Genomic DNA, 24820 nt, shown 5'->3' with positions numbered 1-24820 from the left:
TTTGGCTGCTTACACCAAGTCTGGTGTATTCATGGAGAATAATATGGGAAAATTATGATGTCATTATGTAAGTCAGTGGTGAAGCCTCATCTGGAATACTATGAAGGACTGGTCATCACATCTCAAACAGAATATTGCAGAATTAGAAGAGGTTCGGAGAAGGGTAATGAGTAGGGGCATGAAAATCTCATAAGAAGAGAGCCTGAACGGATTGGGATTGTTTACCTTAGGAAAAGAAACTAATGAAAGGAGACATAATAATGAATGGTACTGAGAAGACAGATCAAGAACTTCTGTTCTCCCTGTCTCACACACAAGAGCAAGGGGACAGTCAATTAAATTAGAAGATAGCAAATTCAAAATTGATAAAAAGGAAAAAACTCTTCACCACACTACTCTCGCACATAATTAGACTGTGGAACTCATTGTCACATTAGGTTGAAGCCAAGAATTTAGCAAGATTTAAAAAGAGCTTGGACATTGATATGGCTAACAGAAACAAGAACATCCACAGTGATACTAAATGCTAACAAAAGTCTTGGAAAGGATATCAAAACCATATGCTTTGGGGCATAAGCCAGTTGCTAACTGCTAGAAATTAGCTTGAGATATAATGTGAGGGCCGATTTTTCCCACATCTGCCTACTGGGAATGGGCAACAAGGGATGGATCACTTGATGATTACCTGTTCTGTTCATTCCCTCAGGGGCACCTGGCATTGGCCACTGTCAGAAGACAGGATACTGGGCTAGATGGACCTTTGGTCTGACCCAGTATGACTTTTCTTATGTTCTTATGAACTACAGAATTCTTACATCTCCTCTGAAGCATCTGGTGCTGGTCACTATTGGAGACAAAATATTGAACCAGATGGACCTTTGGTTTGATCCAGGATGGCAACTCTTACATTCCGAAATCTGAATTTGGTCCATAATATTATGTACCTGGATTTTTCAAAGATAGTTTATATTAAAGTTTCCAAGGTATTTTTTTCCCATCATGCAGATCTCTGACTTTTAAAAACATATGTATACACAGAAACAAAATGTTGTTTCATTAGTGTGTCCAAGCATGGTAAAATTGGGGTCCTAACCTAGTCCTTACATTGTTTGTGACTGTTTCTGGTTATTTGCCTGGATGGTACACATTGTTTTCTCCCTTGCAGCTGTGTTTTTGAGGGGTCACTGCTCTCTTTCATGATGTCATTAAAAGACTGCTATCATTTAAAGAACCTACATCTTTTTAATTGCTTCCAATTTCTCTTTCTCCTCTTAAAAGATTCTATTTGAAAAGCATGAGTGTCATAAACATACTACTTCTAAAATACTCTAGTGTAAAGAAAATAATATGTGGAAGATTTTTTATTTTTATATTATATGAAGAATTAAAGTAAATTCAAAAATATATGACTTTGTTACAGCTTGCCCGTGATTTGGGGCCAAATCCAGCAACTGCTGCTCAAACAGAACTCCCATGGAACTCAATGGGAGTTTTGCCTAAGTAAGGATTAGAAGAATTAGCTCTTGGTTAGCTTCATAGCATTGTTATATTTATATATGGGGCATTATTTAAATAGTGGAATCATTCCACATTTATACCAGTATAAAGAAGAGCAGACTGTAATTGTAAGTATCTGGCATTTGCTCCTAGCATAGTGCACAAGGAAAGGATATAGTTCAAACTTAAACCCTTCCTCTTCCCCCTTTATTTTTAATGTAAATAACAAATCAGCTTCAACCTGTAGTGGTCTATTTTAGAATTGTTCTCTGCAGGACTCTCTGTTCCCATTCTAGTTCCTTCTACTTCAGGCTCAAGCCCTTTACTGCTCCTGGAATGGAGACAATAGGACCCATCTGGTCTGTCTGCCAGGTGAGTCAGCAGAATAGCTTTACATCTCTGTGCATGGTCCTAAAACTGACAATTTGTTAGATTGACCCATTATATCTGGACATTGACTAGTTAGTGTAAACATTTTGAAATTAGATTGTTTACCTGCTACAAAAGTTAAGATGATGTAAAGTTGCATTAAATTGCCCTTGAGAGGTCATGCCATATGCCACTCTCCATGAGACCCTTTTATCTGATGCAAGGAACAGCATTGGATGAGTTGTCTCTAGCTCATTGCTGGAAAAGGGAGAATCACTAATGCAGTGCAAGGAATACTGTCAGGTTAAAATAAAACCTGATGTATTAAAAAAAATCCCTAATCTGTGCTTACTCATAACACCAGATCATTAAACAGAAATCATTATAAATAATGTTTACATATGTGACATCTGGCAATAAACCAGAGGAATATTAATTTGTAAACATTTGTTGACAGTAGAACCTTAGGGTCACGAACACTAGAGTTATGAACTACCCGGTCAACCACACACCTAATTTGGAACAGGAAGTATGCAATCAGGCAGCAGCAGAGACCAAAATAAATAAATAAAGCAAGTACTGTACAGTACTATGTTAAACGTAAACTACTAAAAAAACAAAGGAAACATTTAAAAAAAATGGACAAGGTAAGGAAACTGTTTCTGTGCTTGTTTCATTAAAATTAAGATGGTTAAAAGCAGCATTTTTCTTCTGCATAGTAAAGACTTAATACAGCTTTGAAACAATATTCAGTTGTAAACTTTTGAAAGAACAACCATAACATTTTGTTCAGCGTTGCGAACATTTCAGAGTTCTGAACAACCTCCATTCATGAGATGCTCATAATTCTGAGGTTCTACTGTATCACTATCAAAGCACTTGCAGAATGTGCAGGATTTACCAGCTCCTCCCTTGGTGTGGGCCCTGGCTGCTAGTGGTTTGAGGAGCATGTGCCAATTCGTTTCCCAATGGTCTGATAGCAGGAAGTGGTAGGGTTGTCAACTTTCTAATTGCACAAAACTGAACACCCTTGCCCCGCCCCTGCCCTGTCTCTGAGGCCCCGCCCCCACTCACTCCATTCCCCCCTCCCTCTGTTGCTCACTCTCTCCTCCCCTCACTCACTTGCTCATTTTTACCAGGCTGGGCAGGGGGTTGGGGTACAGGAGGGGGTAAGGGCTCTGGCAGGCTCTGGGGTGGGGTTGGGGATGAGGTGTTTGGGGTGCAGGAGGGGGCTCCGGGCTGGGGGGTGAAGCTGCGAGGTTCAGAGTGTGGGAGGAGGCTCCGGGATGAGGCAAGGTGTTGGAGGGTCTGGGGTCTGGGCTGGGGGTGTGGTTTCCAGGGTGGGGCCAAAAATGAGGGGTTCAGGGTGTGAGTGGGCTCAGGGTTGGGCAGGGGCTTGGAGTATTGGAGGGGGTTTGGGCTCTTGGCAGCGCTTACCTTGGGCAGCTCCCTGGAAGTGGCAACATGTTCCTCGGCTCCTAGGCATAGGGGCAGCCAGGTGGCTCTGCGTGGTGCACGTGCCATGCTGCCTCCGCACACAGGCGCTGCCCCCGCAGGTCCCATTGGCTGTGATTCCTGGCCAATGGGAGCTGCAGAGCCGGTGCACGAGGTGGGGGCAGCATGCAGAGCCCCCCTGGCTGCCCCTGCACCTGGGAGCCAGAGGGATATGTTGCCACTTCCATGAGCCACACAGAGCCAGGTAAGGAGCCTGCCAGCCCCGTCAACTGGATTTTTAACAGCCCGGTTAGCTGTGCTGACCAGAGATGCCAGGCGTCCTGACCTGGCGTTCCAGTTGAAAACTGGACACCTGGCAATCCTAGGAAGTGGGTGTAGGCAGTCCTAGTGGGGCAGAAATTTCTAATTCCTCTCCTCTTGCATGAGAGTATGTAGTGTTCCCATCCCCATTACTTATTGTTCCTCTTTCAATCTCTCCCTTCTTCATATTACAAACTACAAGGAAAAGGATAAATTGTTAGGAAAAAAGTGTGTGTGGATGGTAGAGCTTGTGATTTTAGGATATGTGGAGTTGTTTGTGTGTGTGTGTTGAAACATGCAAGAAAGGGTAATCTGTAACTTTGTATGCTTCCAAGTCTCTCCCTCGTTCATCCACCCCTCACTCACTCCACCACACACAACTCTAAAATCCATTTGCTGTGTTTCCCCAAAAGCCACTCATTGCCTTCCATGTCCATACCTCTCCTTTTCTGGTACCCAAGCCATTCATTCTCCCTTTGTTGTCCTTCACAGTCCAGTCTTGGATGTGTTCCTCCGTTCCCAATCCATTCTCCACTTGTCCCAACGTACCCCTTCTAACAATTCAAGTCCACTTCTGTTCAGAAATATCAATTACTTCTGGCTTGCTCTTTCCCAGATAGACAACTTCTACTCCCCAGCTCATCACTTTTTACTGACCATCCCATTGTTTGTTTGCTTCTTCCTCCCCCACTATTTTATCATCTCACCTCCTCTCCACACAACATTTAATCCTCTGCTCTCTCTTTATGTTCCTCACCCAAACATTTCATCCCTGAATTCCCCCACCCCTCACTTCTCATTCTGTTCTCCTTCCCATCCCAGCATTTAATAATTTCCCTCCTCTCTTCCACCATTTAACTCTTTCCCCACATCAAACCTGCAGCATTTCACCTTCTGTCCCCTACTCCCTACTGTGGGCATTTTAAGCCTTTTTTCCATGATCTTTTATTTTTAGAATCTTATTCTCTTCCCTTGTTTGCCTTCAAGAAATGAAAGAGGTGTGAGTCTCTTGGCTTTTATCTCCTTCCTCAGCAGAATCTTTGCAGAGAGGAACACACTGAAATCTTCCTGCCTTGGTCCCATGCAAAATTATGGAGTATCTAGCCTGAACTCTCTTGAAGTGGTGATTGGGGTGTGCATGAGTGCAAAACAGTAGTCTGAGCCTCCCCCACTGAGCAGCTGCAGCAAGGGAGATAAATTGAGATCTTCACTTTACCCCTCCAGCCCTCAGAAAGTTAACCCTGGAGTCCTCTCTCACATTCTACACTAGTGGGGGTGGGGGGAGGAGGAGATGCAGAGTTAGTCCGAAGTAGCTGGCTGTAAGGGGGAAGGGAATTCTTGCAGCTCTTTTAAAAAAACAAACAGCATGTATGTGTGTGGGGTATTGGTTACTACACATGCTGTGGTATCAGGCAGTCCCTTCAATATATCCAGCCAGCTTTGATTGGTTGCAGAGGAATGGGGTAGGCAGCCACTTAGGCCTTGTCTGTACTTAAACATTTTGCTACTTTATCTTTGCTGTCATCATGAAAGCAGCAAACCCGAAATCCCACCCCTCTGTAGACTGATATAGCAGTGAAAGAATGCTTATATCAATGGAACTGCATCTAGACTAGGGCTTGTACTGGTATAACTATATCAGTAAAAATCAGATCCCTTACCTACACAGCTATGCAGGTAAAGTTTTTAAGTGTAGACCAGGCCTTAGAAGGGGGTAAATAATAATAAATAGTACTTCCTCTGTAGATGAATAAATACTTTGTAGATTAATTAAATATTTCTTCCTCTATAGCTTTCCCTGTAGACTTATAGGAGGATCAAACTCTGTAGAGCTGGCCAGCCTAAGTTTACTGTTAAGCTTGTAATGTCCATACTTTTTAATGTTTAAGTTATATAAACCAGATCTCAAACTTTTTTAAAGTGTGGAATACCTTTTAGTAGAGAGATTATCTTGGAGACTATGTCCCACCTTTCAGGATCTCATAACATCCCTGTGACAACTACAGACACTGCTTTTATGGAAAACTGTTCATACATTTTCAATGTCTTAAATATGAGATTCACTGAATTTTTCAAAATTCAGTCACTGTCTACTTTTGCTCTTTTATCTCTCCCCCTCCCCCACTCTTCTGTTCCTCTCTGTCGCCCAGTGATCCTCTGAAAAAGGTTATGTGTTGCCTGGTCTCCTCCTCATTCACCTACTCTTGGGTGCTGGAGCTCGGGGTGCTGCCGCACCTCCTGGCTTGAAGTGGTTTCTATCATATACAGGGTTTACAGTTTGGTCCAATGGCTCTCAGCACCCCCACTATAAAAGTTGGTCCACCACCCCGGCACATACTTACATCTTGTTCAGTCCTCTCCCCTCGTACATGCTCCTTTTCTGTTCAGTTTCCTTCTCCCTTGCTTCACTGGACTTAGTTCCTGCTGGGCTTGTTCTCTTCCCCCCTGAACATCCCTCTCACACTAGAGGCTGATAACTCAGGTCCCTGAAAGTAGCTTGTATTTCTTTTACTACTACTGTGTAGCGCACTGGCCGCTAAGGGCAACAGACATGCTGCCTGCTCCTTGTTTCAAACTGCTTCTATGAGTCTGGGCTCTTCATTGAAAATAATAGCCTGGAGGCTTGCAAAAGCAGTTGGAAACTAGGGGAGACCAGCACCTTGTGATTAATTAGCTAGCTTTCTGCAAACTACTTGCAAGTGCTTCATTGACCATGCTTTGGGATCTGCTGATGTAAGCAATTCTGACTTAAGTCTTGAAACAGATCATGCAGTCAAACAAAAAAAATTCTCTATCACCAGCATTCAAACAACCTCAACTCCAACTCTGGATTTGTGTTGCTATTTCAGGGTCTGAACCAACTTTCACTGAAGGCAATGGTAGTGTTCTAATTTTGTTGGGTCCTGGACTGCTTATATGCCTTTTTAACATAAGATGTGGGTAATTGAGCATATGTGTATATTATTTATTCTAGCATCATGTTTAATGGCTTGCTATGACAGGAATGGTTTCTGTTTTAATGTAGTGGACATATTTTTATGATTTGAGATATGTTTAGCCTATGTTCATATGGTAAATTTGTTTCATTATGTTTGTTTCATTAGGTGTACATAGAACTATTTTATCAGTAAAAGACTGATATTTGGATGTGTTTATATACCATGGAGATGGGTGATTTATATACCGTGGAGATGGGTTCTCAACTTGGGATCTGCAGATTGTGTCTAAGGCATCTGTGAAAAATTTTAGGGGTCCACAAACATAGGTGCTGGAACTAGGGGTGCTGTCGCACCCCTTGGCTTGAAGTAGTTTTCATTATATCCAGGATTTACAGTTTGATTCAATGTTTCACAGCACCCCCACTATAAAAATTGTTCCAGCAACCCATCTGCAGATGAAAAAAGGTTGAAAATCACTGATTATCACAAATAAAACCCTCTACATTTGTATTACATAGATGATACAAGTACTCTTGAAGTGTAAACATATCTTTGATTATTGTGGATTGTGTAAGGTAGTATGAAAAACCAGGCATTTTAAAACCATTGTATACATAAGAATAAGTTATTACAGTTTTTATGTACCGTTCTAAGACAGAACTATGTGATGAATAGATAACATTTATTTAGACTTTGTAGAAATTGTGAACGTTCTTTTACAAGGGCAGAGTTGAGTATATTTGGTTGCTCATTGGGATTTTTCTGTTTAATAGTCTATGTCCATTAACTAAATGCTAAGGTTGGTGTCAGCACTGTTTAAGTAATCTTAGCTTGTCATTTCCATACTATATAGTTGAGATTTTTTTAAAAGAATGGGTTTAAAGTAGGGCTGCCAAGCCATTAAACAAATTAATTGGGATTAATCACAGTTTTATTTGCATTGTTAAACATTAATAGAATACCATGTATTTAAATATGCTTGGATGTTCTGTACATTTTCAAATATATTGATTTCAATATAATTACAACACAATACAAAGTATACAGTGCTCACTTTATATTATTTTTATTACAAATATTTGCACTGTAAAAAAAGAAAAGAAATAGCATTTCAATTCACATCATACAAGTACTGGAGTGCAATCTTTTTATCATGAAAGTTGAATTTACAAATGTAGAATTATTTTTTGTTTTTATTTTTACATAAGTGCACTCAAAACAATGTAAAACTTTAGAGCCTGCAAGTCCACTCAGTCCTAGTTCTTGTTCCTCCTTTTAGAGGCGTTTTGGCTTATTGAAGGTGTAAGATATTTTGATCTCAGAAAGTCAATATTTTGGAGATGGGAGTGGTATGAGTTGTGCAGGGGAAGGGTGAATTCTTGATGCTGCTCCTCTTGGGTTGGGTTTCTGAGCTTGCCAGGCTCACCTCCTGCCTGAAGAGGAAGAGAGTTTAATCTTAGAAATCTGCATTCAGTGTTCAGGGAGGATTGGGGATGGGGAGCTAGCAATGACTTGTGCAGGAGGAGTGAGGGAGGTGTCTTCTGTAAGGGTGGTTTCTGTTACTTGGCTCACCAGGATTGCCTCCTTTTACTGAGCTAGGTGAGCTTAATTTGTAATGAAAGAGGTATTGGGGATCAAGCAATTAGGTGCTGGGGATCAAGCAATATTTTTACATTCATAACTGATGGAGCAAGCCCAGAGCTGCCGGGGCTATGAACTTCCAAGTCTAGAGGTGCCGGGGCTGAATTAAACACTGGTGGACTCCCTTCAGCTGAGCGAGCCCTTGTTTGCAAGGGAGGATAGATTTTACCTCAGGGACTCAGCATGTGGCAGGGGACGAGAGGCTGGTTCAGGGAGGCTGAGCTCGCAGGCCCTATTCTCTATGGGGTACCTCCCGGAGCGAGGGGTCGGCTGGGGGCAATGAGGCATAGTGCCGGGGGGAGGGGTCGGTCCCCGGAGCGAGGGGCTGGCTGGGGGCAATGGGACATGGTGTGGCGAGAGTGGAGTGGGTTGGTTCCTAGAATGAGGGGCAGGCTGGGGGTATTGGGGCATGGCGGGATCAGGATCCCTACCTCTCCATCAGAGCCGGGATAGGAACCACTTCCTCTTCTCTTCTCACCCTCCGGAGGCAGATTTGCACCTGACCAGAGGCTGTCCGGTCCCTCTGCAGCCAATACCTCACTCAGAGGTATGTGATTAATGCAGTTAAAAAATTAATTAATTTTTTAATAAGAGTTAATTTTGTTTTCAGTTAATAGCAGGCTTTAACTGCAATTAATTGACAGCTCTAGTTTAAAGATGTCGTCTCTTGAATTGCTCTTAGCAACATTTGCATTACAGTAGCTCTGGGTGTGCAAGGCACTGTTGAAACCTATAGGAAGAGACAATCCCTGTCCCCCCAAAATTAGTCTAAATAGATAATACAAACAAAGGGCAGGAGGGAAAACAGAAAGACAGAGAAGCGAAGTGACTTGCCAAAGGTCATGTAGCAAGTTTGTGGCAGAGTAGGGAAAGAATCCAGGTCTCCTGACAAGTTCCCTATTCTTCATACCACTGCCTCTCTGAGTTTAACTTAACCTTAATGTTCATATAATAAAGTTTTTTTTATTTACTTTCTATTTTTTTAAATTAAATTTAGCACTCAAAAACTTCAGAGCCTACAAGACCATTCAGTCCTACTTCTTGTTCAGCCAATTGCCGAGAGAAACAAGTTTGTTTACATTTACAGGAGATAATTCTGCCCTCTTCTTATTTACAATATGTCACCAGAAAGTGAGAACAGGCGTGGCACTTTTGTAGCTGGCATTGCAAGGTATTTACATGCCAGATATGCTAAACATTTGTATGCCCCTTCATGCTTCAGCCACCATTCCAGAGGACATGCTTCCATGCTGATGACGCTTGTTAAAAAAAAAAAAATTAAATTTGTGATTGAACTAATTGGGGGGAAATTGTATGTCCCCTACTCTGTTTTATCCATATTCTGCCAAATATTTCATGTTATAGCAGTCTTCGATGATGACCCAGCACATTTTGTTCATTTTAAGAATACTTCCACAGCAGATTTCACAAAATGCAAAGAAGGTACCAATGTGAGATTTCTAAAGAAAGCTACAGCACTCGACTCAAGGTTTAAAAATCTGAAATGTCTTCCAAAATCTGAGAGGGATGAGGGTTGGAGCATGCTTTCAGAAGTCTTAAAAGAGCAACACTCCGATGTGGAAACTACAGAACCCGAACCACCAAAAAAGAAAACCAACCTTCTGCTGGTGGCATCTGACTCAGATAATGAAAAAGGAACATGCGTCGGTCCACACTGTTTTGGATTGTTATCAAGCAGAACCCGTCATCAGCATGAACGCATGTCTACTGGAATGGTGGTTGAAACATGAAGGGACATATGAATCTTTAGTGCATCTGGCATGTAAATATCTTGGGATGCCGGCTACAACAGTGCCATGAGAACGCCTGTTCTCACTTTCAGGTGGAATTGTAAACAAGAAGCGGGCAGCATTATCTCCTGCAAATGTAAACAAACTTGTTTGTCTGAGCGATTGGCTGAACAAGAAGTAGGACTGAGTGGAGTTGCAAGCTCTAAAATTTTACATTGTTTTGTTTTTGAATGCAGTTTTTTGTACATAAGTCTACATTTGTAAGTTCAACTTTTATGATAAAAAGATTGCAATATAGTACTCGTATTAGGTGATTTGAAAAAAATACTATTTCTTTTGTTTTTTTACAGTGCAAATACTTGTAATAAAAAATAAATATAAAGTGGGCACTGTACATTTTGTATTCTGTGCTGTAATTGAAATCAATATATCTGAAAATGTAGAAAATACCCCAAAATATTTAAATAAATGCTATTCTATTATTGTTTAACAGTGCGACTAATCACGATTAATTTTTTTAATTGCGCGATTAATTGCAATTAATTTTTTAATCGCTTCACAGCCCGATAAAAACATAGATATATATTGACTCTGTCCCCTAAACAATTCTGATCTAAGAATCAGACATGCATTTATTACGGAAAACTTCAGACCAGGAATTCCTTAAACTTAAAAGTTATGGGAGATTGGGAAGGCAGGATAAGCCTTATATTGAATATTGGTGGCAACAACCTTAATGTCTGTGGAGAAGTGACCACTACCTACATAACGTATTTATGTAACACTGACAGCAAGATTGTGTGCTTTAGGCTTAGTGCTGAATATGGTGCAATATGTAGTCACACCATCCCAGAAGGAATTGTGACTCAGAATCCCAGTTCCTCTCCTGCTTTTTTCTGGCTCACGGGGAGGAGAAGTAACTTTGAATACCCCTTTCTAGGATACAGGTTACTTCCCTCACCTTTCACCTGGCCAAGTCTACTGGCCAGCATGTGGGCGGAGAAGCACTAGCTCTCTCTGGCTGCTTTTTTGGGATGGGCAGATGTGTGTATCAAGTGATCTGTTCCTAAGGCATGATAAGAGTAGGTCCTACATGGCCTTGTGGAGGTAGGTCTTAACCCTCTGTGCAGCCACATGTAACCAGGCACACTCTTGTCCTGAATCATATGGGGGAGGAGGGCTGTTAATTAACCTGAAACAAATTGAAGTGAACTCAGGCTTCTTTTATATATTTGTGTACAAATGATGAGTCAGCAAAGTGTGAAGTTTCCTTGGTCTTTTGCTCTTTGTCCACTTTAGCAAGATGCCCACTTTGAAAGGACTATAGAGGATATGCAAATTAAAAGGGTGCTATATTAATAAGACGTTAATATGATAAAACTAAAATATTCCTATTTTTGCCTCCGTGTTTTAAATATTTAGCTTTAACTGAGACTTTTATATAATATTGATATACAGACTTTTATGATTAAATTAAAAAAATCTTAAACTTTTTTAAATTTCAGATTCAACTCTGTATTATGACATAGAACAGCAATAAGAGTATGCAATTTTCTACGGAAGTGAAAAATTCCTTCAAGAGCCCATGATTTTTTCCACTACTCCTTTTACATATCAACTATTTGATAGACATGGCTCACCACGCCAGACCTTCCAGATTAGTCAAAAAGGAAGAGTTAGGCAAAAGGAAAACTAGTGAAGGCAAAAAGAAATCCAGCCAAGTGAAAAAGAAAGCCAAGAAGAATTCCAAAAAGGCTGTGAGTTCTGGAAAATGCAAAAACTCAATGCAAGAAAAAAATGATGTAAAGAAAAAGCAACAAGAAAAGAAACCACCTTTGAGCTCATCAGTTAGATTTCTCAGGAGTAGTGTAACTAGAGCTTTATCTGGAACATCTTGGGTAAATATGGAGAAAACAGATAATATTCTCTTTCATAACCAGGATTCTTTAAACGTCAATGGCTTTGCAATGTCTCTTCGTAGCCGATCATTCTCCCACAGACTGTCCCAAACTGCAGTAATTACAAAAACCAAGAAAGTTACAGCACAGAAAAGATTAGAAAAAAGGGACAAGTATGAACAAGAAACCCTTACTATATTGGAAGAAAAAAAAGTTGAAGCTGCTGAAAGGGTTTCGAAACAAGATTCAGCACAAAATGAATTAACCCCTCTCATTCTATGTGATACAGACATTGAGCCCTCCATTAAATGTGATAGTCAAGACAAAAAGATAGGGAGACCTGAATCAAGTGTCTCCACTTCAAAGAGTCTACCAAGCATTTACAATCCAGAAGTATCAGAGGAGAAGTATGAGTGTGAAGAGCCGCCCTGTGGGTGGACATCAAGTAAGATCAGTACAGGTAGCTCAGATGAAAGTTTTGCTCAGAATTCTGAGCTTGTTCCCGCACCTTTTCATTCTGACTCTATAATCACCTCTGAATTAAATGCAAAAGACCATTTAGAAGATTCAGTCTCATTTGCAGAATCCCATGTAAAGATGAACTTAAATTTGAAGCCTGCTAATAAAGAACCCGATTCAAATTCTGACTCTTTAATTACCACTGAATCAAATTCTATCATATATTTAGAAGATTTGGGCTCGTTTGTTGGATCCCATATAAAAACCAACTTGGATTTGGTGCCTGTTAATAAAGAACCTGACTCAAATTCTGACTTGTGCTGTAAAAGAGATGATTCAGAATCTGACACAAAAAATGTGGTCACAGTTTGTGAACCAGTTCATCTTGCAGTGCAGCAACCTGTTAATTACATTGGTAAAGAAACTTTAGTTCTGGACTCAGGTTATGTCCCTATTTCATCATCAAACATAGAAAAAAGCATAGTAGCCTTAGTCTCTACAACAACTGCAGTCTTCAAAGAAAATACTGGACATTCCTCTGAAGGCTCTGTTTCAGGGTTGTCCTCAAACACAGGAAGCTCCACTCTTACCTCTGACAGAGAGATAAATGTACATTCACCAACTGATTCAAAACTGCGGTATAAGGATTCTTCATCACAATCAGGAAGTGTTGGAATAAACTTGAACTCTGTTCAGGACAGCAAGAGCAATAGCATCGGTTCCACTGAGGCTTTAGAACCATCCCCCTTTACAAACCCAGTTTACAGTTACCCTCTCTCATATTCATCTTTGCTCCCTATGTTAGAAAAAAAGAAACGAAGACGGTGTGGGGTATGTGAACCTTGTCTCCGGAAAACTAATTGTGAGGAATGCAGCTGTTGCAGGAAACGCAAAACTAGTCACCGGATATGTAAAAAGCGAAAATGTGAAGAACTGAAAAAGCCGCCACCGCCAATAATGCTACCTTTTGAGGTAAGCAAGAAACAGAAACAATACACCTTTGTAAGATTTGAGGTCCATTTATAAAATTCTTAAAAGTATTAGTTATTGTGTAGATTTGGACAACATATTAGATCAAATTTAACCATAACAATTTAATTTATTCTCCAATTATAAGCCTTGAAGATTAGAGTGAGCTAGTGTTTCTGTTGCTCATACCACATGCATTCATATAACTAGAGGTGGGCATAACTTTTAGTCTGCTGCAAATCTGGTCATATTGGCCAATGTGGAAAAGTAGGCCCAGAGACAGTTAAACTAATCAGGGGCCAGAGAGAGCAATAAGGATTTAAGAAGAGGGTTTGAGGTGGGCTGGATCATCCCTCACCACATTGTGAAATACCAGGTGCAAATGCCTGGATTTTAGGATGGGGGTAGCTTGCTCTGTATTTGGAATTCTAGAAAAACTGGTTGGTAATAAATAAAATACGAACAAAACTACAACACCCTCCCCCCTCCGGCTCCATATTCTATTTGCATTCTCCCTCTAAATCTCTCCTCCTTTCTAATTGCCTGTCCCTTTGTTTCGTGCATCTCACTCATTCCTGGTTACTCAGCCTGGTCTCATACCTCATCCTGCTCATATATTCTTTATACCCCCAATCTCCTCTCTGTTCCCTGTTCTGTTCCTTCTATGATCTTTCAGTCCCAATGGTCTGTTGTCTTGCTCTTCCCTCTCACAAGTTTCTGTTCTGCACTCCCCAAACATCCTTAAAGCCTTCTGCTGTTTCTGGAGGCTCTCAATCTCTTTTTCTCTTCATCCCCCTGTTCCATCCTTCCTCACAATTGAACTGCCTTAATCTATCCATCTTTTGTTCCCTGAACTTCCTCTCCTCCCCTAGCCCCATGAATTATCTGTCTCTTATCAATCCTGACTCTAATACATGTTCTCACTACTCCCACCTAGTCTCTCCAGTCATCTGCTCCCAATCTATCCTCTGCCCACTAGCATCCTGCCCCCATCAGCTGATCCCATCACTAGAGCCCTGCATGGATACAAAGTTTGCTAAAAATGGTCCGTGGATACCCACCTTCATCTCCTCTGTACCGCATAAGTATAGCTGATTAAAAACAGGTAAGTTTTTATTTTGTGAAAAATTTAAAATATGTATATTTGATTTTTTCATTAGAATTTTGTTTGTTGAAACATTAAAAATGTAAACAATGTATTGTTTTGTTGGGGGAAAATACCACCTTTCACTTGTTTTTTCTCAGTGTAAAAAGAGAGAGGAAAAAAAGAAAAAGTGAGAGACAATCAAATTTCTGGGCCACATTTTCAGATCCTGCTAAGGTCCCTTTGTGTTGCTGGAATGATGTGAAAGGACTTTTAAACCAACCCTAAAGGGAAGTTGAGGATTCCCTTGATGTAGAATGCTCTGCTGGTATAAATTTGGCATAGATAGCTTTATGCCATGTTACTCCCCCCCCATCCCTGGTGTAGGGGAAAGGAGGGGATACTTACTGTTTTTCCTGGGCTGTAGTGTAGTCACTAGAGAACTGTTCCAGTTGGTGTACGTTAAAGCAGGCCTGAAGTTACTCTACTTGTGGTGGTGACCAATTCCACCTCTGGCCAGCCCCAAAGTTAGAGGAGGCAGAAAGGTAAGGTAAAGCCAGTTTTGACTCTTGCATCAAGCATGAGTTTAGGATAGATGACAGTGCCTTGGGAAAACTTCTATTGTATGTCTCCACCCCACAACCTACAAGATTTACAGATACGTCAGTTCCATTTCTTCAGAGTAGGCAAGTAGGCAGAAAATCCTTACACCAGTGGATGGATGTGATGTGTGTGTGGTTTTTGTATAATGTTGGAGTGGGGGGGTAAAAAAAATTAAATAGCTGGCCTCAGGGTTCACTGTGAATGAGGTTTACTATATGTGTGTCACATGACCTCTTCTGAGAACTTAAAAAAGGAATAAACAAATTGAGGCAAGGCCAATTTAGAATTTGATTTGAAAATCAATGAATAACAAGCAAGTGAAGAGAATGGAGTATGGGGAAACTCCGTGCTTCCTACAGCAAAAGAGTAATGTAGCAGCAACATTATGCTCTTCCTTATTTTTAATGAGTATGGACTTAGGAAGACCTTAAAAGAGAACATTGCAGGAGATGAGATAATAAGGTGATTAAGGCATGAAAAAGGATTTTAGCAGAGGCAGGGTCAAGGAAAGGATGAATTCCAGCTTTTCTGTCAATCTTTTTTTCCAGGCTAAACATGCTTTTCTTTTATTTTCTTCTTGCATAGTCTGACCTTCCCTTTGTATTCTGCTTTGCTTCTTCACCTCTTTTTCTTTAAGCCTTCTTAATTATATCCCCTTTATGTTCCTCTGCTCCAGTAGTTTCATTTTCTGGTGTACTTTTAGAAAAAAAAAGGGGTATATTTTATACTGTGCATATCCAACTGTTTTAAAACTACAACCCAAAAGGCCTCCTTGCCTCTTCAAGTAGATGGCAAGAAATACTTTTCACTTTGTAAAGTTTTAGAAGATTGGGTTGAGCAAAATGTGTACTCCTGCCCTTTGGGAACACACCATTGGATAATTTCTTGTAAAATTATATATTTGAATGAAATACAGAGACTCTTACTTTGAATATTTGTAAACAACAAATCCTGCTATAACACAGAATTGTCTGAGAAATTGAAAGAAATTGAACAGTATTTCTGAAATATAAATATCTGGCAGGGTCTAGGAGTGTAGTGTAGAGGTGCTGAGTCCCCAGGAGGGTAGTGGGGGAGGGGTAGCAGTGTCTTGCAATGCTCAAAGGTTACTTTTCAGATAAGATAGAAGTGTTAGCTGCTCAGAAGGGAATCCCTGGCTGGCAAGGTTTAAGACTGCTCTGTGAGAAGGTTTTGTTTTTCAAGTGGAAGGGAATTGGGAAATGCCTTAGGACTCTGTCCAGGGTGTAGAAAGTAAAATAATATATTTTTTTAAAGAAGGGAATCAGGCTAGTTTCAGTAGATTGCTGGTTGCAAAGAGTCATAGGTCTGTGCCTCATGTAGGTGGAATGTTAGTATTTTCTTGAGGTGATTTACTGGAGAGCCGGGGGTAGCTGTTCTCATCCTTAAACTACATTTTATGCAAGATGTTTCCTCTCGAAAGAAGGATTCTCCCTTCTAGTTTCAACTAGACGAAGTGCTAGAATTACATTCTACCATGCACAAAATGCACACTGAAATCTGTGAAAGTCTGCATGTGGAATTACTTCAGGATATGTCTTTGAAGATACAAAGCATGGGTTAGTTGTCCTTGCTTAGCGCAAAGGAATGACGACTTTTAAGATTGTATATGGATTTACCTTTGGAGACAACAAGACCCAGCTGGTAGAGTCCATGACTGAGGTCTAAAATCTGAGTGCCGTTATGCATGCACAATCAACCTAGAGAGAATCAGTTTCACATTTGGAGCCAATATTAGTTACTATTCTCTTACTTTAATGAATTTGCACATAATTGAGATATAAGATTTGAAAACTATATTGGGCACGCGTACATCTCTTTGAAATAACATCCACATAAACTTTCAGGAATATTTTACCTTGAAGAATGTAATGGATTTTGCAGAGACATGACATCATGAAAATCTGGTTAAAGCATTGTGTGCTCTAGTTCATAGATTGTATGTGTAGCACAATTGTTTTTATGTAATACACCTCATTTTGATGGATTCATAACATTTTGTTATGAGTTGGTAGTACAAAGGAAAGAATCTCAAATATATAGGATAAAAGGTATATAATTTTTTTATATTTAACAAATACTGCGCTAAACTTTTAAAAATACTGCGCTAAGCTTTTAAAAATACAATAAAGGTTTTATATTTAACAGATCTCACAATAAATGTTACAGAAACACTTTATTAACTATTATGAATATGTACCTTTTACATTTTTGTCTTGTTTTCATTCTAATACAAATTGCTGTATAATTTCAGCATGCAATATAGATATTTTGGGTTATTTCACAGCTATACTCTACCAAAACAGGTTATTCGCTTTCATTCAGTAGTTTGTTTCATTGCTGTTGAGTCTCAGTGTATGTCTGCGTTTGGAAATGTTGTAGGATCTACGAGGGAAAATTCAGCAGTGCTGTATATGGTTGTATAAGTTGCAGATCATGCTCAAGTGGCAAGGTGACAAAGTTGTGTAACTTGCTTTGATTTGGCATTCAGTGTACATGCAAAATAATTATAGTTTACACTAGTTTGGTATTCTCTGTGGTACTGAGTGTTGAAGATAAATAGAAGCTGTGACCTTGATATCTAATAATTTTCAAATAATGATTTAAAAATAGTTTGAACATTGAACCTTCCTCTAAGCCTCTGTGCCATTTTTGTCAATTACAATTTTTTTATGTTAAAAAACATTTTTTCCCTGTTGTTATGTTAAAGACCCACACAAACAACAGGGGAAAGTGAAACCCAAAACTAATTGTACACCAGGGGTAGGCAACCTATGGCACGGATGCCGAAGGCAGCACACGAACTGGTTTTCAGTGGCACTCGCATTGCCCAGGTCTTGGCCACCGGTCCGGGGGGGCTCTACATTTTAATTTAATTTTAAATGAAGTTTCTTAAACATTTAAAAAACCTTATTTACTTTACATACAACAGTAATTTAGTTATATATTATAGACTTATAGAAAGAGACCTTCTAAAAATGTTAAAATGTATTACTGGCACATGAAACCTTAAATTAGAGTGAATAAATGAAGACTCGGCACACCACTTCAGAAAGGTTGCCGACCCCTGTTGTACACCAAGAACTCTCAAACTCACACAGCTAATAAACTAGGGGAAAATTCTATATTTTGCTTCCCCCCCAGCTAGAATAATCTTACATATTACTTCTAATAATAGTGGCTAACTTTTTTTAACTGATGGAGGATGGTCCTGCTTAACCTTACACTCTTATTAGTTCTATTTCTTGCAACACACACAAATTAAGGTGACTGCCTGAATTAAAAAAGTTAACACTGCTTGGCTCTAAACAAATGAAAATACATTTTTTGCGGTACTATAAAATCTTAGGTCGGTGGGTAGCGATCGACTTCTCGGAGTTCGATATATCGCATCTCATCTAGACGTGATATATCGAACTCCGAACGCGCTCCCGTCGACTCCGGAACTCCACCACCGTGAACGGCGGTGGCGGAGTCGAGGGGGGAGCCGCAGACTTCGATCCCGCGCCATCAGGACGGGTAAGTAGTTCGAACTAAGGTAGTTCGAGTTCAGCTACGCTATTCGCGTAGCTGAACTTGCGTATCTTAGTTCGAACCCCCCCCAGTGTAGACCAGGCCTGAGGGTATTAGAATTAAACCACAGCATATGTACATCTTTATAATTTTTAATATGGTTTACCACATGTATTTTAACATAACATTAAACTTGAATACCTTATGTCACCCAGTCCTATCAAAACAAATTAGGGTTCAAGTAGCTAGTATCATGCAATAAACAAATAGCAACACTACCTCTAATTTAACTGATACATTTCAAAAAGCATTGTTGGTGCAAATCTCCATATTTACACCTGTAGCTGCCTAATTTACACCCACAATAAAGTAGCTAGACATGCATATACTTGGATTTGTGTTGTTCAAATGCAGATGCAAAATGTGGGCAGTTCTCTGCGGCAGCTACTATCAGATGTGAATTTCCCTTTATTTCCAGAGGCAGTACACAAATGTACAGCCAATTTTCTGGCTGAGAGACATTTACTGAAAATTCTTTAGTGAAGTTTTAAGTAAACAATAAATTGTAATTGTCAAACTGGGCCTGATGAGACCCAGTCTGGTCCAGAGCCCTCTGAGGTCAATTACAGTCTTTTCTAGAAGTCAGGGGCTTTTGGATCTAGGCCCTAGTTTATGTGCAATACCTGATTCCCTTTTTAAAAAAGAAAAAAATGTTAAATCTAATGAGAGATGTCTGGAACCTTCTGTTGCTGGGACCCACGTGGAAACTAGTTTGCTAGAGTACTTAATTCAGTTCTCTCCCTAAACTATCCAGGGACAGTTTTTGTTCATTAGCTCATGTATTAAAAGCAAAGTGGAAGCAGAGGAAGTACTGAATAAAAGCGGATGGGCGCCGAGAGGGGGCCTGCCTGGGGCCAAAGCGGGCTGAGAGCTGCTCCTGACAGACTCCCTGAAAAATAAAACCTCAGCAGCGTGTTGAGCACAAGGGCACAAGCCAGCACAGGACGCGGGGCGGGGGTGTTCGCAAAGGAACGCGCGGCCCCCGTGGCCACCGGCAGCAGCAGACATTGACTGACAGCCATCAAAGAGTGGTGGGCATCGCGCCTGCTGCATCCAGCGGGGGCCTGGCCAGCCCGGGGCCGTGTCCTCGCATCACCTCCGCCTCCTTTCAATATCGCTAATATGTAGCCTTGCCTTATAAAGTCAAACTGCGCCGTACCTTGCTCGGGGGGGCCGGGAGGGCTGCGCCCAGCGGAGCCCGCTGCCTGAGCCCCGGCGGCTGGAGGGGGGCCAAGCCGCCGCCGCCCGGCTTCCCTCACGCCGACTCAGGCTAGTCGCCTCGTCCCCACACCAGAGCCGAGCCGGGCCAGCCCGCTTGCTGCGGGGAGATCGGCCCGGCTGCTCCGCTGCGCGGGGGAAGCGAGCTCAGCCTCTCCAGCGCGCGCCGCGCGGGGCCGGATCCGCCGCCGCGAATCCATGTCGCAGCTTGTGCCTGCCCTGTGTCCTCTGCTCACAGCAAAGCCCACATAGGAGACCCTTTGTTTAGGAAGGGCTAGGCAGGGAAGATCAGTTTGGAGCGGCTGGCCTCGCCTTGCCATTGGCTGGGCCCTTTCTGGAGCTCTTTTTGCGAGAGGCATGCCCAGCACGTCCCCAGCGTTGGCAGGCAGGGGCTGCTGCTTTTAAACACCATGATAATAATACCCAAAAAGCAGCCTCAAGAAGTGCTACACTGTAGAGGGTTCCTCTGCAGAAGGAAGCAAGATGGCCACCTCGTGGGTTTTTGCTGTGAAGAATGCAGAGCCTAATTAAGGCAGACTTTCAGGGGGGAAAAGGGTCTTTTCTTTCCCTGCTACGTTTTTATAGCACAGCTTTTTGTTTTGGTTGCAGTGACTTTACAGTGTAAAGTCTCCATCAGTTCAAATGCTGCATATAAAGCATTATGGGTATTTACAGTATTACAGTTTTCTAATAAAATTGGGGATTTAATTTTTTAAGTTAAACTTTATTCTGCAATTTGATATTTTTTTAGGTGCTAACTGAAAACAAAAGGCCTCAGAGGAGAAAGCAAAGAGTTTTAAAGGTAACCAATCATTGCTTTAATAATACTTCCCTCCTCTCCCCCTCCCCATTTTAAACCGTATTTTATTGTCACTTGAAATAGGAAGTCAAAGGGTTAACTGCTGGACATCAGTTCTTTCCAGATTTTCAGAGTATTAGCTCATTTTAAAAGCATAGAAGGTTTTATTTTCTGTTTATATATTATGTACATATTTGAATCTTTCTGCACAAGTCTGTAGTCTACAAAGCTTACCTTCTTCCAGTGTGTTGAAGATTAATTCAAATTTAATGTAGTCATAGCTTAATATTTATATACTGAGAGTAAGAGTTTGGTGATTTTTTTCAGCATATAGGTTTAATGGGATCTGAAATTTAAATATTTGAAGTCAGAACTATATCATTACTAAAAAGTTATATATAGAAATATTTACTCAGGAATTCTTTTCTTATTTTAAAACTACAAATTAGTTAAAGAGGATAGTAAGAACTTGTGTACAGCAAATGAAAGGACCTTTAAATAAACATGCTATTTATTTTTTATCCTACAAAGTGCACTTAAGTGTGAGAATTTTATTATTTATCTAAACATTGTTTCACCATTCATATATTTTCAAAAGCTTTGGGACATGAGGAATTTGGTAGAAGTACAATACAATAAAATGTAATTTTATAAGTTTGGACGTTTTAAAATGAAAAATCCACCTATGTCACTTATTGCATGATAAATGGTTCACAAGAAACTACACATGTATAAAATTATAACTTATTCAGTAATACAACATTAAATAAAATGCTCAGATTAAGGAAAGAACAGAGTTTTTGAATTGTATTTGACTTGCAAATGTGTCTAACCTCAGGGGTCTGTTTTAATGTGGAAGCAGTTGTGCATTTTAAAACACCTCTTGCATCTTTTATAACAGTAATTGTAGTGGTACAATAGCAGTAAAAGCTCCACCTTCCATTCATTAAATGAATTAATCAATTATAGAACTAACATGTTTCATTAAATCATCATAATGTGTTAATTTTTCATTTTAATAATTGCTTTTTGTAGCACAACAGATATCAGAATTATAACTTGATTTCATTGTAGAAAATACGCGGTGAAAAATGTTTGATTGTAGTGTGAATTTTTTTCCTCTGTTGGTGACAATGATGTTTGTCCATAAATTAATTGTTGTTCATTCTATAATACTTAGTTGATATGACAAGTTACACCAATGTTGTCAAAGTGCAAAAAGAACAGAAGTCTGGTCTCTGTCAGAGGCAGCTACATTGTATTGAATATCTGCCAAGGGTAGGGCTTCACAGTATGTTTAAGATTTTATCTCATGTCCATTTGTCATTGTCTGTTTCTGATTTGGTGGCAGGTTGCTATAGAGCATGATGCTGTCTCTGTTGGCCCTTTTCTTTCTCACAGATTTATGCACAGTTTTTCATCCTTGATTTTTAATGGAAAATCTTATTGATAATTTTGAGGAAATATTTTCATGCATACTATATCATTTGGACTGGAAAGTGCATTTCTGCTTTGATCTCTCCTCTGTTGAAGTGGTTGTACAGTTATTTCTCTCTGGTTTTATACTGTACTTTGTGTCTTCTAGTTTTCACTCCTAGTGCATGGTTACTGAATCTGTATTTGGTAAGATTTGTTATTGGCTTATGTCAAGTAGTGTGTTTCTGGATGTGTTTGTCATTCTAAAAGTACTGGATGTTGTTTTTCACTGTGTGTAATACGGAACTAGACTCCCTTTATATCAGAGGCAATAAACTTTCCAAAATGAAATATACATCATGTACAGTCTGATACCTGATACTCTGGAATAGTAGTTTTTTTCTGCTCCTCCTTTTTCAATTGATGGCATTTGAAATGCCATAAACATTTCTGCAGTAACATGTATTGAATTATAACACCGAGCTTTTATTTAATGATTAATGGCAGATGTATGAATCCAGCAAGTGACACTTAAAATTAAATAATAATCTTCTAGCATTTTAAGGAGTTTGCTTGCAATGTGATTTTGACTGTAATAGTAATGTAAACTTCCTTTAAAGGAGAATTTCTAGCTTTCTTTGTTCTAAGGAAGAATCTGATAGTTTGTGTTTCTAATTTTTCTTACAGTATGTCTACACTGCCCACGTTACAGCATGGCCGTAGCAGCGCTGTGACATGGGCAGTGTAGACACGCTTTATTGCTGGGGGAGAGCTCTCCCAGCAAATTAAAAAAAAAAAAAACGACCCCAAAAGAGGGGTGGTAGCTTTATCTCCGGGAGCTCCCAGTGAAAAACACTGTCTATACTGGCGTTTTTCAGCGCTAAAACTTTTGTGTCTCAGGCGTGTGTTTTTTCACATTCCTGAACGACAAAAGTTTTAGCGCTAAAAGTGGCAGTGTAGACACAGCCTTAGATAATAATGAAAGGTAGTTCTTGTAAATATAATTACATGTATGTTTAAGGAAAATATGGATTAATCAATTAAATATAACTTTCAGATACAAGTTGTTGGGACTACTACTTTTCTTAATAACAGTACCCTATCTGGTAGAAAATAAATGTCTCAAAATAGGAAAATATTTGCTTGCTGGAAATAGTTTGCACTGCTATAAGCATTAACTTCACATATGGTAATATTGTTACACTACTGTAGATTTTGTTTACTTTGATGAATTTACTATTTTGTACCTTATTGCTACCATTTTGTTATCATATAAAGTAACTTCAAAATTAATTTTTCTGACACATTATATTATTATTTTCATAATTGTACAGATGTGTGAATAAAAATCTAAACAATCTGACTGTAAATTCTAGGAAACAAACACTCATTGAAGGCAAAAGTAATGTGTGTTTGTGCGAATAGCTGTTTAAAACCAAAGAGAATATTTACAATTTCACTTGCAAACATTACACAATGTCTTCTTACTGAAGCAAATACCTTTTGCATTTTGTTTCTGGTACATAAATGGAAAACATATGCAAGAGGACCTATTACTTGTTGCGGTACCTGGTACCTGTTGAGGCACTCATTTACATTTTCAACAAATAGAGGGGTGAGAGAGTGGCTTTTTTCTTTTACCTATTTAATGGTATTTCTCACCCACTTTGTGTATAATGCACCCCGTTTCACAGTGAGGAAATGTTTACAATCACACTTTAGTAAAATGAAAGCACAGATCAGAAGAAACAAACATTGATTATGGCATCAGATTGTCAGAGAGAACTGCTATTATCAATACAGAAAGAAGTGGAACAGTCAGGAACCCATGCACAGAACAACAGCTGATGAAGAAGTACAATCCATGGTCTTGTCACTAGGTTCTACAATGCCAAGGTTGCCTTTTGAATGGCCGCAGAAGTTTTCTACATTGATGGAGATAATAAAGGAAGAGCTTATGAGAGGGATCCAGAATTCATACAAGAGTCAACAATAATATAAACACTGCTAAGTGAGTATTACAACTGGATGCATGTACTTTGTGATTTGGGGTTGTTCACATGTTTGTTTATAAACACTCTAAGTATACTCCATGTGTGCCAGAAAAGGGAGAACCAGTGACTGCTGAATTCTGTAAAATCAGTTCAGTCTAAGCTAAACAAAAAGCAAGCGATGATTAAATACTTGATACTTTTGGTTTATTTGTATCTAATACTATAAATGTCACATTTCAATGAATGATGCAAATACATATTTTAACACACTTGTACAAAATGGCTCATTCTTTCCCTATGCATGCATGCATAAGTTCCTGCATGTCTACATAGGACCAGTTTGCAAATATGAAGATGTCAAGGTTTCTATTAGCCTTGGTCACAGTGCAATTTTAGCTATGTTGCTTTAAGAAAACCCACATGATACACATTTCTGAAATATAAATGTTAACAGAAGACAAGAAAAGCAGCTGCTAATGAATGTGATCATGCTTTTAGTGATCTTGGATTGAACTAATCTTAAACCATTTATTCCAACTTGTGATATATGATATGTTTTTAATGAAGAACGTCTGCCAGAATACAGAGCTGGAAGTAATTCATTTTTATTACTTTTTTTTAAGATATCAACAACTTGATGGATGGAGCCCCACTATAATGGAATCTTACAGAGGAGGAAGATAGAATGATGCTACACATGTTGGATATAATACTATCCTGAAAATTACTATCTCACATTTTGTGTTTTTAAAGGGACACTCTCAACTTAAAATCTAGCCAATTAAAAAATATTAGTGAAAATTTCTACTATACCTGCCTTTAAACCTCTCAGTCGGT

General features: G+C 39.6%; 1 protein-coding gene across 4 annotated transcripts in view; it reads left to right on the top strand.

Annotated features, from left to right (window-relative positions):
• TET1 (tet methylcytosine dioxygenase 1) overlaps positions 1 to 24820 on the top strand; it is a 124579-nt gene that overhangs the window by 3947 nt on the left and 95812 nt on the right. For 2 of the 4 annotated variants that reach the window (XM_039481019.1, XM_039481020.1), the window contains exons 2-3: positions 11458 to 13281; positions 20526 to 20576. In XM_039481019.1, coding sequence (XP_039336953.1) covers positions 11584 to 13281; positions 20526 to 20576 — 1749 coding nt within the window. In that variant the 5' untranslated portion in view covers positions 11458 to 11583. Of the gene's footprint in view, positions 1 to 11457; positions 13282 to 19458; positions 19588 to 20525; positions 20577 to 24820 lie in introns of those variants that run through there. The other 2 variants (XM_039481022.1, XM_039481023.1) reach the window with 2 other exon arrangements.

The sequence above is a fragment of the Mauremys reevesii genome, linkage group 7 (assembly GCF_016161935.1).
Source record: "Mauremys reevesii isolate NIE-2019 linkage group 7, ASM1616193v1, whole genome shotgun sequence".
In the NCBI taxonomy this organism is placed as follows: Eukaryota; Metazoa; Chordata; order Testudines; family Geoemydidae; genus Mauremys; species Mauremys reevesii.
This window is presented reverse-complemented; position numbering and strand designations above follow the sequence as displayed.